Source organism: Lipotes vexillifer, unplaced genomic scaffold, assembly GCF_000442215.2.
Source record: "Lipotes vexillifer unplaced genomic scaffold, Lipotes_vexillifer_v1.1 scaffold564, whole genome shotgun sequence".
NCBI classification, from domain to species: Eukaryota; Metazoa; Chordata; class Mammalia; order Artiodactyla; family Lipotidae; genus Lipotes; species Lipotes vexillifer.
In genome coordinates, this window is record NW_006787829.1 from 86,549 (window position 1) to 101,903 (window position 15,355).

At 37.5% G+C, this 15,355-nt stretch overlaps 1 protein-coding gene across 2 annotated transcripts in view; it reads left to right on the plus strand.

Annotated features, from left to right (window-relative positions):
• NETO1 (neuropilin and tolloid like 1) overlaps nt 1-14,897 on the plus strand; it is a 93,035-nt gene extending 78,138 nt beyond the window's left edge. The window contains exons 8-11 of one of the 2 annotated variants that reach the window (XM_007460860.1): nt 9,146-9,259; nt 11,326-11,884; nt 12,853-12,927; nt 13,800-14,897. In XM_007460860.1, the coding sequence (XP_007460922.1) occupies nt 9,146-9,259; nt 11,326-11,884; nt 12,853-12,913 (734 nt within the window). In that variant the 3' untranslated portion in view covers nt 12,914-12,927; nt 13,800-14,897. The remainder of the gene's footprint in view (nt 1-9,145; nt 9,260-11,325; nt 11,885-12,852; nt 12,928-13,799) is intronic. The other variant, XM_007460861.1, reaches the window with a different exon arrangement.
• The last annotated feature ends 458 nt before the right edge of the window (nt 14,898-15,355 follow it).

Genomic DNA, 15,355 nt, shown 5'->3' on the forward strand with positions numbered 1-15,355 from the left:
CAGCATCATCAACCTTCTGGTTCCATCCAGTCGGGGGGTCTACATGCTTGTGGGCAGCATACCTTTAATTTCTCCCACCTGCTGGCGGTTTCAGTATATGTAAAACAGCTCAGAAATATTAAGTATATCCCTTGAGGCGGGGGACCCAGACCCTGCCCCTAGGCTGCTCTATTGTTTCTTTTGACTGGTCCTCGATTCCCTAATTAACATCTATTTAAACCTGCTCCTTGGAACTCAAGGAAGGTCATGGAGGCTGAATGAAGCCTATTTCCTGTAATCCAGAAATGGGGGACAAAGGCTTTTGTGCCCAGGAGCCCCAGAGGGTCCTGCTCGATATCACCAGGAGCCTGACTGCAGGGGTCAGCCGAAAGGCCTCAGAGGGCAGGGAAAATCACCTTTGCACCTGAAAGATCAAAATGATTATTGAATAAAAGTAACTGAGTTTTTCAGTGTGCCAGATTTCGCTATTTAGTAAAAATTAATTACCTAAATATATAATGCAGGTACCTGTCACATTTACATAATTATAATAATTTTAAACTTTTTTCCCATCTCTCAGGCAAAGAAAGTGATAGATTGTAGAGACTCTTGACTGTCAGAAAATTTTAATAAATCAATATCTTCAAGGGTGATACAAGCTGAATTCAGGAAATGAAGCAAGGACATGTAAACGTACTCCAAGCTCTTTCCTCGTTCTGATGCTTCTCCATGCATTTTTGTGACCATTTCCACTCCAAGTTATGATTGGGAAAATAAGAATAAAAAAGAGCAGAGGTAGAAATCTCAAAGACATGTGTGTGTGTGTGTGTGTGTGTGTGTGTGTGTGGTCTAGTCTCGCACAGGCCAGCACATAGAGGCGTGAGCTTTTGGCAAACCTCAAATCAAAGCGATTAAAAGATAAGAATTTGAGAGAAGCAAGAAGCAAGGAGAATACCTGTGGAATGAAACAAGATATGGGTTGGGGGCTGTGAGACGCGGTGGGGGCGGGGGGCGGCAGGAGCATCTGATCTGAAGCCCCAAGCAGTTTTTAAATGGTATAATGATTTTTAAAGAAAAATAGGATCGAGCATCTCTTCTATTTCCAAATTTTCTTGATGAAATATGATGTAATTTGACTTTGAACAGATCTACCAAATGATAGTTTCATTAACAAGAAAGCAGAGGTATTTGAAATATCAAGGTTTCAGAGAGAAATCTGACAGTTGTTATTTTCATTTTGTTTTAATTTTCCCTGAGTGGCATTTCTGGACTTGAAAAGCAAGGTAATGGGTGAGGAAAGAAATGACTCTAATAGAATGAGCATTAGTGCTGGTAGCATTAAAGAGCAATTATGAATTACGTGGCTTTTAATTACAGAACTGGAACAGTATTTATAAGCACGTGACATGATACTGAAAAATGATACATCCATGATTAGACCTTTAACATTATAAAATATATGTTTGGTGATTCTTTATTATATTTTAAAATAAAATTTCCTTTATTTTGAGAGTGTGGCTGCCCTTCTTCCTCTTGTCCTCCTTAACCTAATAAAAATATGCCCAAAATTCGTTTGTTTGTCTCCTGATAACGTTTTTACTCCTTAAGAATCAGCAGTATGTAGGTATAAAGGTTGTTTGTCTCAGATGCCGTCATGATTTAAGCATCTTGAGGGACTGAAATGCTATTTCACTGAAGAATGGTAAATGCTCCCCACCTAGTGGGACGAATGGGAACATATGAGGATTTAAAACTAGAAAAAAAGTCCAAAAGAAAACAATGAATTCAGTGAAATATTGAGTTCATTAAGTATCTTTAAAAATAATAAAGTATAAATGTTATGTGAAATCTATTCCTTTACTGGTTAAAATTTGAAAGATAAAATAGACTTGTTTGGATTAATATTTGGCTTTGTTTTCATGAAAAGTTATCAGATTTTTCCCAATCATAAGAAGTAACTATATGTGTGTATGTTTGTGTATATACACACATATGTATATGCACATATGAAAAAAATTCCCAACGAAAATTAAATATAACTTGTAAATATCCTAGAAATAGTCATTGCTAACATTTCAGCTTAGTATTTCCAGTAAAATTTTTTGTATGTTTGTTTGCATGTGAGGCTTTATAATTTGAAACAATTTGTATCCTTCTTTTTCACCCAACTTTATACCTCAATAATTTCCATACTCTTCTATGACCCCTTAAGAATTAAGAATCCTACCACTAGAATGATTTTTGAACACTGGGGCAACACTTGCCAAGCTTTTGGTTTTGATTTTGTTTTTGTGTTGTCTGTTAAGTGGTATACAAATAAAATTGGAGCTATTTGGATTAAACAAGGTTAAACATACGCTTTTGGGCGTATGACTTCTCTAAACAAGGTGCTGAGAATCACCAGAAGGGTGACACACAGGAACACACTGTATTCATCTTCCTTGCCAGAGCAAACTGTTGAGTTAAATTTCGTGTTTCCAAAGAATTTGTTTTGAAATATTTAGATAACTGTTCACTTAGGTATTTTAAATTGGAATTTTAAAACTGGGCTTAAAGGACCTTTAGATAATTTCAAAATCTGCATCTGTGTATTGTGTTTCTCTGTACTGAAAATTCTGTTAATACAATTGTAGGACAAATGTCACTTTTATCCAAGCCTCAGTTTCATAGGATCACTAAAAACTTCAGAACACTCCTGGATTTATATTGGAACCAAAAGACCAAGATCTATTCTCTTTTATACACTGCTTGCCTTGATTTCCCAGGATGGGACCTGTATATCTCTCTTTACAATTTGGTGTTAGAAAATGCATGTTATCTTGATGGTCTTGTTATTCTGGGAATGATGGAATATCACAAATACCTTATATAGCTAAACCTTCCTCCTATAAAGTAGTACAAACATTTAAAATCTCCATTTGCTATTGTATCGATATTTCACATGCATAGATTCTGTTTTGCTTCTTTTTTAGAATTGAACTTTAATGATATTTTACACTGGGTATGAGTGTAGCAAAGAAATATACCCCCAAGATGTTAAAATATCTCAGTCAGGAAGTCATAGTTTTAGAAAAGTCCTGGGCATGTCTTAGAAAGGTGTGTTTATTGTGTACTTGGATACAAAAAAATGGAGACTGGTTACAGACTATTTTTTTCTTTTTATATGTAAATAGTACAGTAACACAGAATCGAAGACCTTGAAGCTGAAGGGCTCTGGTGTATTGTTCACTTTGTTTTCACATTCAAGTATATTACTAAGCTCATATAATGACTTTTAGGAGAGCCAGAGGGTAAGAACCTTCTGCAAATTGTAAAGTTAATTGTTTGTATTACCTGTCATTGTGCTACTCCAGGTACTATCAGAATTCATTTAAAACCACTTTTTGAATCACAGAAGGGAGTTGTGTCCCCTTAGTCCTTGGGATTGAATTTTTGTGAAATACATAGTGTGCTAGAATAAGGACTTGGAAGTAGATATAGTAGGAAAATTATTAAAATAAGCATATTCCCCTGTCGCTTTTGAGAAAAAGATGTTTCATGATGCATTAGTGTATTTTTCAGTTTCTTACAAGTGACTGTAAACTGGGGTGTTGTACAACTAGTGCACACAGGTAGGGTGGAAGGCACCCTACCTGTGGTGTGTCCATCAGCATCCCTTTAACTCTGATTGGTCCGTTCCCATGGAGTAATGATTGTTAAATATTTTAAATATTACTCCCAATGTAACATCTTATTGATCTAGCATAATCCATTTAATTATATGAATTTTATTACAATATTTTACTATCTAAAGAATAATTATCTGCTGTTTTGTCACACGAGAAAACAATCAGTTCTACGTATAACTCATCTTTTTAAACAGCATTTATTGCGTGCTCTTCTGCATAAAGGGCTGTGCTCTGTTCTTTCAAATTTGCATTCTCATTTAGTCTTAACAAGAGGTCTGTGAACAACTATCGTCACTTTACAAATTAGGAAATTGAATATAAATCACTTAACTTTTGTATCATGTATCTCCTTAAACTTATCCCATTATATAGATGTAAACTGAAAAGTGGAAAAATTTAAGGAATATTTGCTCAAGATCACACAACTTAGAAGTGGTGAACCCAGGATTCAATCTCAGACATTCTGAATTCACAGCCTCTGTACAATACTTGCCTTTTAGAACAGCTTACTATGACAACTACAGTGCTTGCGTCCATATGGCCGGCACTGTCCTACATTCTTTGCATAGTTAAATCACTTAGGGAAGCATTGTCTGTCTCCCTATTTTATAGATGTGGTAACTGAGTAAGTGCTCGTGGAAGACGAGATCTCTCCTTAGGAATTATCACTCCCTACAGCCTGAGACGCAGCCCTACCCTCTGTAGTGTTGTCAGGACTCTACCCCAGGATGAAGTGCCTGGAGGAGCATTCTCTAAGCTTCAAGTTCATGGACAGTTAACCTGGTCCAAAAGGGATGCTTTGCACAATTGCGTATGTGTTAGTGTATGAGAGAAGAGGGGAAAGTCGGGAAAGACTCACTTTGCAGTGTTAAAATATCCATTTTCTGTGTTACCCGAATGATTTAAATCAATAACAATGCTGTGCTTACACATATGACATTCTTTTGGCTGACTAGCATATTTCACTACATTCTGTTTCTGGCTTTTCTCAAAAAGAAACACTTAGCATTAGATGCGGATGATAAAATGGTGATGTTCAATAAACCCTTCCAGAGAAGTGAGTTTGCAATAGTTGCAGTCATTATGTCTAAATCTGCTTTTAAATAATTCAGAGTCGAAAAGCAATGCTAATACTTTCTTCTGTGTACTTAGTTTTTAACATCAATATGAGGCTATGTTTGCTATTCTGAAAGCAACAGAAGACCTAGTCCCAGAAATAAGTAGATTTATCTGATCATGGAAACCGCCTGTGTGAGTTACTCTGAATTTTGAGGATTACGTTATTGGCTGCCCTTTATTATTGGTAAACCTTAACTTTGGGATTTAGTTTCTGAGAATATCGCAATTTGTATTGTATTTGAGGGCTAATTCTCCACAGTAAACACACCTGTGAGAACCTTCTGTTCTCTGGGATTCTCAGCTCAGCAGCCTGGCCAGAGCTAAACTTTTGCTCAGTGATATTAATCAATTAAAAATATCTGTTGACTATTTACTCTAAGCCTAGAGATATTAAGCCGCATAAGAGATTACAAGTAATTTTTTTAAAAGCATGTCCCTAGCCTCAAAGAACTCACGGGAAAGGATGATAAGCAAATACTAAGTGCTAAACTCTTTTAAAAATTGTAAGTAGAATAGGATTTAAGGAAAAGATAATTTTCTGATAGATTGGAATAATATTTTAAAACTGTAAAGATAATACAGTTCTGATATGATTTGCATAGTAGAGTGGAGAATAGGTATTCCAGGACAGAGAGAGGGAGGGAACTATATGGCCAATGAACCAAAGATCTCAGGAACGTGTGGGGAGCAGTGGGAAATGCTTATGTGCAGAGTGTATGTACACAGACATACTTGAAGGAGCAGTGAGGACATGGTTTGATTTGGGAGGCAGGAAGGTGCCATTTTATGCTTTTAGCAGGAGGTAGAACTAAGAATCTTTATTGAACTATTGTGTGTCTGCCTTTATATGAGAGAAATATTTAGATATGCAATATAAAGAAAATTCAGAATCCAATCTATTTTATTTTTGGTGTCTATGAGACAAAATTAATTTTTGTTCAACGGGTATGTTGGTTTCTTAGCCACTGCAAGATTTCCTTGTTTGTTTTTGTTTGTTTATTGTTTGCACAGCAGTTCTATAAATGTAGCAAAAGTAAGGGAGAAAAGATGGAGTAGTACTTGGAATAATAGTGATTTTTTTAAGGGAGGATGATTTCAGTTAACTGGCACATTTGTATAATTATTTGATGTAAAGTAGTGTGTCAAGAATGTGATTCATTGACAGTACTGGATGATCTGTTCCATTCCCAGTCAAACCACCAATATTTAATGATAACTGATACTGGCACATTGATTGGTGTTTTGTAAGACTTTTGCAACAGCAGCAGAAACAGAAACAAAATTACATTTGGAGAATTTGGAAGCCAAATCTCTAGTGTATTTACTAACACACTGTTAGTACTAACATACTTCACTGTTGCAGAATGCAATGCCATTTTTATCTATATATTTAAAAATTTAGGGCTTCCCTGGTGGCGCAGTGGTTGAGAGTCCGCCTGCCGATGCAGGGGACGTGGGTTCGTGCCCCGGTCCGGGAAGATCCCACATGCCGCAGAACGGCTGGGCCCGTGAGCCAAGGCCGCTGAGCCTGCGCGTCCGGAGCCTGTGCTACACAACGAGAGAGGCCACAACAGTGAGAGGCCCGGGTACCACACATACACACAAAAAATTAAAAACAAACCCATCCTATTTAATAGTAATTGTAATAAATTTTCCAGCTCATTTCTGGAAGGTCAATAAATATTTATGCTCTTTTCCAGGTATTCTTTACTTGATGGATTAACTGTACTTTCAAAACCACTGCAATTTATCAGGTAGTAAGTGGTGTTTTTTTTACATTTTCTACTAAAGCAATTTGCAGCTGCTCTAACCTATTTGCAGAAAACTCCTTTTTTGTTCTGTGTACATATTTTGACAACATTCATTACCTGCTAAACAGACCATATCAGTTCTGCAAAATGGTTGACTACAGAAATTCAAATTTAGTTCCTTACTGAAAAGCAGATTTTTGCAGTAATAGATTGGATCATTACATTTTACACTATAAAAGCTTTATACCATGTTGAAAGCAGGAGCGCAATAAAATGTTCAGCATGATACTTTTCAAAATGACTACTGCATCTGCATCTTTTCTACTCCTTAATACTTTGTTTTTCTTCTTCTTTCTTTTTTTTTTTTTTTTTTTTTTTTTATTTGCGGTACGCGGGCCTCTCACTGCTGTGGCCTCTCCCGTTGTGGAGCACAGGCTCCGGACACGCAGGCTCAGCGGCCATGGCTCACGGGCCCAGCCGCTCCGCGGCATGTGGGATCTTCCCGGACCGGGGCACGAACCCGTGTGCCCTGCAGCGGCAGGCGGACTCTCAACCACTGCGCCACCAGGGAAGCCCGATATTTTGTTTTTCAAAACGACTATTACATCCTTTTTATTCTTTAACCAGGGACTTGAAGGCAAACCAAGCAGAAGGAAGAAGAAACTCTCCTGGGAACTGGAACTGGTGGGGGTGGGTAGGGGTAAGGGCTTGGAGAGTCAGGGGAATGCTTGGCTCAAGTTACCCTTGTCTTTGCCACACTTTTGATTTTCAAGACTCGATCATTTTTTATTTTAATAAATTTATTTATTTTTGGCTGTGTTGGGTCTTCGTTTCTGTGCGCAGGCTTTCTCTAGTTGCGGCGAGTGAGGGCTACTCTTCATCGCGGTGCTCGGGCTTATTGTTGTGGTTTCTCTTGTTGCGGAGCACAGGCTCTAGACGCGCAGGCTCAGTAGTTGTGGCTCATGGGCTTAGTTGCTCCGCGGCATGTGGGATCTTCCCAGACCACGGCTCGAGCCCGTGTCCCCTGCATTGGCAGGCAGATTCTTAACCACTGCGCCACCAGGGAAGCCCTTGATCATTTTTTTTTTTTTAATGATTCCTCTAGGAATGTTAAAATATATTAAATTACCTTAGGCAAAGCATTTTCTTAACAATTTTCATTAATATGGAAAATACATTTAAGGGAGACAACTTTCTTAAAAAAAAAAACCCTGCAATATGCGGTTTTGAAGGTGAAAATTAATTCTAGCATGACTGCACTGTTTAGATAATATTGATCATTGATAAAACTTTACTGATTGATGAACCTCTGAAAATTATGTGTTTTGTGTCTATTACATTTTTCTAGAATACCTATCCTTAAAAGGGCCACAAAACTATAACCGAAAAGAAATCAATGCTAAAATTACATTTTATGAGATATGTGGGATGATTACAAAGATAAAAACAAAAACTACTTTAAAGGGCTGTCTACAAGCTATAATTCATAGTGTAGCATTACTCTAGAGATGCATTTTTATAAATAACCAATTACTCTGACAATGAAAGAAGTGTATTTTTTTTTTTTTTTTTTTTTTTTTTTTTTGCGGTATGCGGGCCTCTCACTGTTGTGGCCTCTCCCGTTGCGGAGCACAGGCTCCGGACGCGCAGGCCCAGCGGCCATGGCTCACGGGCCCAGCCACTCCGCGGCACGTGGGATCCTCCCAGACCGGGGCACGAACCCGCATCCCCTGCATCGGCAGGCGGACTCTCAACCACTGCGCCACCAGGGAAGCCCAAGAAGTGTATTTTTTTGTAATATTGAAGTCATAGCTAACATTAGACTTCGCTATATTAGACTTGTCACTAATTCTCTTATTTCTATAGCCAAATGGTATACTTCTTGGAATTCTTATTTTACCTCCCAATGCCCTAAATGTGCATTGTTATCTGGCGAGCGTGGACCATTGTACCTAAAGTTAGTAGAACGTGTGATATATATGCAAAGTAGGCTAATTTCATTACTGTATATATTTTAAACGTTGATGAGAATAATGTACATTTTTCTTATGTTGTTCAGAATAAAGTTTCCCTTGTTCTGAATCTCCATGATATTCTTTGCTCCTTTCATATGCTTAAATAATATTATACATATTATATATTATATACATAATATTATATATATAAATTAGTATTTTGTAAGCATATACTTTCCAAAATATTTCAATATTTCCATTAAACTAAATCTTTTTTGCACAGGACAACCAAATTTATACATACAGAATTTCAGTGTAAAGCATGATGTTATGCATGTGGTCGGCACTTCAGTTTTGCTAAATGAATGCACCAAGTTAACTTAAAAAAAAGAAGAACCCATATGGATAATATACTTCATTTTTATGATGGAAAACTTCCCGTGCCAGTTTTATAAGCTGAGCACATCTAGAAGAACTCTAGCTCTGTTAGTAACACAAGGAATAATTACCGCTATGGCAACACTTCTGAGAATGGAATGTCAGTTCTACCATTTATCTCAATTTGACGGCATATTATCACACTAACCTTTCTGTTTTTAGATTTGCAACGTGAGTGATTTACAACTGAGCATCAGTTAAAACTTTTTTCTTGCCTTTTTCTTCTCCTTTTTAGCTCCTTGTGAAGGCAATACGTTCTTCTGCCACAGTAACATGTGTATTAACAATACGTTGGTTTGCAATGGACTCCAGAACTGTGTGTACCCTTGGGACGAAAATCATTGTAAAGGTAATCATTCGTCCCTGGAATCTGCAAAATCCCTCTACCTGTAGCGTGGGAAGTTTATCCAATGTTTATATGTATCAGACAGCCTTAAAAATATATTGTATATTGGCTTTATGAACTCCTGTAGGTTTTATAATTGATTTGTTAGCCTTTTCCTTTGCTTTTACTCGTGCTGTAACCAGAAGTTTTCACATTCCCTAGTGCGCAGTGGACTCTCCTTAGCACTTGATGTTCATTGGCAAATCTCCTTTTTGGAGCCTGCAGCAGGGCATTGGAGCTTTTCATGCAAAGCAGGGTTTCCTGTCAGAAGCTCCTTCATCTGTGGCTGCACCTCTCACTTATCCAGTCCGTCTTTACCAGACATGGTGCACATACTCTAGAGATAAAAGTGTATCGGAGGAACATTAGGGCTTTCAGGTACCTAAAGCCACTTGCCTCGCCTTCAATTTTCCTACCAAAACGCTCTTTTTCCTTTCCAATGAGAATCGCTTCCAATGTTCCGGCTTCCTTCTCTAGCCTGTACGCAAAGGTTTGTTTACATAGAGAGCATCCCTCGGCTTGGTTATGAATGTTGCAAGTTTTGGTTAAGTTCAAAGTGCCACATATCCTCTTTTGTTCAGATCCAATATTAACCAGTTTGCAAAGGAAAAGAAACGGGCAAATAACGCTCCATGCTTAAAGTCCAATACCTTCTATTAAAATTCCCTCTGTGGATAGAAGCAGAGAGACATTGCCACAGTACCCATGGTTCGCAGAGTCAATAAGAGAAGCCGATCCAGTATCACCTATTTTGAGGAGATGGGCAATGATCCATGTTGTGTCCAAGGAACCACTTTGGAATGGATGGGAAATTAAGCATTTTGTGAAGAACCTTATACAGCACTGTTAGGGATTCGTTTTACTTGCCTAAAGTGGGTCTGTTCCCATGGTTCTTGGCGGCCCACCTTTCTCCATGGACAAAACCTCTGCGCCACTGCTCTGGATGGTAGGGTGGGGCAGGGACAGTGGCTCACTTCTCTGAGAGGAACACCCCTGCTTTATGAAGGAGGCACTCGGTGAGGATGGAGAAAGGGGCCGTCTGGTCTTCTGCTTGTCCCTTCAGGGAGCTCGACGCCGTGAGTGAGCTGCAGCCAGTGTGACCGGGGCCCTGTATTCTCAACCTGCTGTGCCTGGTGTAGACCTTCTTTCCTACCAGTGGGGCCTGGGAGGAGGAGGGGAGACCCCACATTCCAGCCACTCCTGCCTGGAATCGAGCATCTGCAGTATGGATCTGGGGGTGGAAAGGGCATTGAGAAATGCAGGTGGCTCGCCCTTCCTGGGCAGGTACTGTAGCTCCAGACCGGGGCCCTGTAGGGAGAGGAGCCTCGTGTTGCCTGAAACCACCCTGAGTAGAGCTTCTACTGGGATAGAAGCTTCTATTGGGATAGCTTCTGTTGGGTGCAGGAGCTCAAAGGCCACAGACCATCCCTGTTCATAAAGAAATTCAGCAGATTTTCTTGGATAAATGTACCTCCCTTAAGACAACTTCCAGAAACCTTAAATGTTATTTTTTTTTAACTTCTACGATGATGGGGAAAGACCCACAGAAGCCCTCATGCCAACATCCCGTAAGTGTCTGTCTTAAAGTGTAATCACCTTCTGGTATCAGAACACCGTTACTTAGACTTCAGTTATCCACATCAGGAATAAATTCAAAACAATTTAGGTATATTCCTGTTCCCACTAGCGGAGTTTGTGGGGTTTCTTATACCAGGAGAAATGTTTTTACCGTTACCAACTGATTCGCGAATGACATCCTAAAGGTTTTATTAAACCTACAAAACATATATTTGCATTTAAAGTAGGGATGCTGTGCAACGGGAGAGCCGTTTCTAAGGCTAGAAGATAGGGTTCTTGTGAAAAGTGAAACATTTCGTCTCTTTTTAAAGACTTGTTTATGCTTAAGACAGTGAAAGTTTTGTGCTCAGCCTGTTTCATTTAAAGTTCTCCACGTACGTTTGACTACCGTATTAACGCGTGGTGGGTTGTTTCTTGTTTTGTTTGTTGTTTTCACTCTCCTCAACGTGTAGAAAAGAGGAAAGCCAGTCTGCTGGACCAGCTGACCAACACCAGCGGGACTGTCATTGGCGTGACTTCCTGCATTGTGATCATCCTTATTATCATTTCTGTCATTGTGCAGATCAAACAGCCTCGTAAAAAATATGTCCAAAGGAAATCGGACTTTGACCAGACAGTTTTCCAGGAGGTGTTGGAACCTCCTCATTATGAGGTATGCACCCTCAGAGGGACAGGAGCTACAGCTGACTTTGCAGATGTGGCCGATGACTTTGAAAACTACCATAAACTGAGGAGGTCCTCTTCCAAATGCATTCATGACCATCACTGTGGATCACAACTGTCCAGTACGAAAGGCAGCCGCAGCAACCTCAGCACAAGAGATGCTTCTGTCTTGACAGAGATGTCCCCACAGCCCGTCAAACCCCTCATCCCACCTGTGAACAGAAGAAGCATCCTCGTCATGAAACACAACTACTCCCAAGATGCTGCAGATGCCTGTGACATCGACGAGATTGACGAGGTGCCGACCACGAGTCACAGGCTGTCCCGACACGATAAAGCCGTCCAGCGGTCAGTATCTATAGATTTTTTGATGAAAACTGTAACCTGAAGACTGAAATGCTTCCAGAATGTTGTGTTCTATTTTGTCTTCATTTTTTCAGTTTCTCTTTTTATTAATGACTTAAAGCATAGTGTTTCAACTTTTGCCTTTTCTTTTCCTTTTTCCGTGCTCTCCATACTTTTCCTAAATCCCGTCTGTGTACGTGTGTGTATGTGTGTGAGCACACACAGACCAAAGAGAGTCCATTTATTTCTATACACATATAATATTTATTGCTATAAAAATTATGGCTCAAATTTATATGGCTAATTTGCTTCCATGTGGTCCTAAATGTTGCTCCAATCAATATTTATAGATTTTAAGACACGAGATGATATTTGGAAATAATTGCCTTACCAAGATGGGTAACCCATCTTGTTGAATAATTTTAATGTAAAAATAACATATTTTGCAACATAATGTATTATATTTTGGGTATGAAAGTTAAAACACTTTTTTCCACATATCACATAATACTTACATTACAAATGGCATATGATAGCATGGTATGCTAAAACAAGTAAACACTGGTATTTAAATGTAGCAAGGATTAGTAGAAACTGTTTTCTTTTAATATGGAGACAATATTATCTATATTGTATTATTAGACCTAAAATTAGTAAAAGTCTTGAGGAAAGAAGATTTAAATTGAGAAAAATATTACTTCAAATCCCCAAATCCAATCTTCCTATGTTTTGTTTTGCATGCTTACTAGCATTTAGTTTATTTTGTAAGTGTACGTAATTCCTCAATTCAATATATATTCTCAAAACCTAAACTACTTTTAGTTGATTTAATATTTTTGCATGCTGATGGAAAAAATTTTATTTCCACAGTTTTATGAATTTTTAGGAATGCTTTTAAGTAAATATTTGTGTGCTTATTTATTTTTTGTGAAAATATTACTTTGTTGAATGAAATAGCCATAACATTCCAGGTTCTGCCTCATTGGGTCTCTAAGCAAACATGAATCTGAATACAACACAACTAGGGTCTAAAAAGAAAATTCAAGGTAAGCGAATGCCCTTGGTTCCTTCTCCGACTCTGTTGTACTCTGTTTTGTTTTGTTCTGTTGACCGTGTCTTGTAGTTTTTTAGGGAATGTGCTATTTATTCATTCTTTCTTGAGATATGTGTTTCATAGCATTTCACAATTAGAAATATACGGGATTCAATGCTGATGGAAGGATGATTCTTAGTATTACGTATCTTTAAAATAAATGTTAATATTCTTACCATCAAGCATTGTACTACAATGTTATTGAAAAAGATGTTAAGTTAATAAGTTAAATTTTATCTATTTTAAGGTAAAGATACAAACATTGGTGAAGTCTTAAAAGAAATACCAGAAGAAATCCAAGGTTTTCATAATTTAAAAAATTGAATACTGTCTCAATATAACTGAAGTCAGTATATAAAGCTGGTAATAATGGTATTGATTGAATTTGGCAACATTCTACTCAAAACTCATACACTAAGTACTCTGTGGTACTTATACAATTTGTGCCCTCTTATTTTTGCATGAATATGCAGCTTATTTCATCAAAATTAAATGCAGCATGTTATGTCAAATTTTATAATATAAAATTTGAATGCTTGATAATGTAAAATGTTCCATAAATATCAGTTGTCTATGTGTACATCTATTTTGTCATCGGGTACCATAATGGCTTTATTTTTAGCACTTAGAGTCTATATCTCTATTAGACTAATTTGTCTCCAATTAAATTTGCTTGACAGTTAATCTCTTCAAAACTCTTCAAACCTATCAGTTATTCTTGAATTAGGTGAATGCATTTCCATGCTCTATACTACTTTGATAAGTTGGTGTATTTGTGTGCATATTTCATCGGGAGAAAATGTTTTAACTGTGTTTTATTTTCAGACAAGAACTATTTATACAAACATGGGGACTGTGAAAAGAAAATTCTATAGTGAATTGTGAAAAGTGGACATATTTCTAAATTCATTCCACTGCCTTTATCCAAACTTAAGAATTACAGACACTTGTTATCCCTTCAGCAAGACATACCCGCTGCACAATGATATGTTCATTTCGTAATTTGGTTGCTGGCCACCAAGTGCTCCTTAGTTTTTAAATACATTTTGAGATTTACTGGAAACTTGAAGAAATTAGTTCCTGATTAAGGCTATCCCAACTTTATTTTTACTGTCAGTTTCACTTTGTTTCTATGTTGTTTTATGTCTTTGTTAGATAATTGTACATTGTGTGATATGTGAAAAAACACTATTTTGGATGAACTTTGTGTTACATGTACATTGTTTTCATTATATAGACTGCTTGAGAATAGTGCGTTCCTGAGTGATTTTGAACATGCGACAGTGAAAAGTGAGAATATGGACCATGGAAACACCAGCTAGAGGTTTTATGGACTATAAACATCTGTTGTTGTATTAAGATTAAATGCAGCCAAAAGTACCGAGTAAAATTACTGGATTGCAATAAGAAAAATCTCATTTTTCGTCTTTCCTATATACCCCCATTTCCTTTTTTATTTAAAAGAAAATCAAAGGAAGATACCGAGTTTCAGAAATAGTTTTGAAATCAGGTATTTTACCGTTCATACCCTTCAGTAGAAATGATTTTTGATTAAGCACTTAGCAATATGATTGATTGACAGTTTGAGAAAATACCCTGCATGTCAGCACTGGATATTTGAACTGGAAAAATATCCTTTTTATTAGACACATTGTAAAAAGCATGCATTCTCCAATACTGCTGTTACTCTTCCATTTCCTTGTGTCATATGCTTGCCACTTGTAACTTTTTATATAAAGATATATAAAAATGTATACTAATTTCCTAACTTGAGTTAAGAGAAATGCTTTCTTCTGTTAGAGTGAGAAAAACTGACATACGTAAGTACACACTTTATATCTACTCTTTCCACATTTTAGGCTACAGGATGTCCTTTAGTATTAAGACATACTTCTTCAAAATATGATTTCTAAAACTTTATGGAGTACTCAGTCCGCAAGGCAGTCAGAAAGAGTTAAATTAACTGGGGTAAATAGGATTTCTACATTACATCAAAAGCATATGATATACTGCAGCAACTGGGAGCATTTTCAGGATTGGCACATTGTCCTCTTTACAACTAATTTTATCAGAAGAGTTTAAGAAAGCAGACATTGTACCACTATCAAGCGCATTTAAAAGTGCCATGTTTTTGTGCTAATCTGAATGACGTAGCTAGTGAACGAGTCACCAGTAACTTGGTCACCAGGCAAATCAAGCCTGCAAGAAAGGGAGCCAGTATTCAAATTACCATGTTATTGTCTGACCCACAGAATTTATTTTCAAAATAAACATATAACCTCAATATGAGATGTCTAACTAAAGCAAGCACCACCAAGACCAAGACAGCATCTCCTCTTCTAAGGTTTAGGTTTTGCCCAGAATTCTCGATACATGGAATA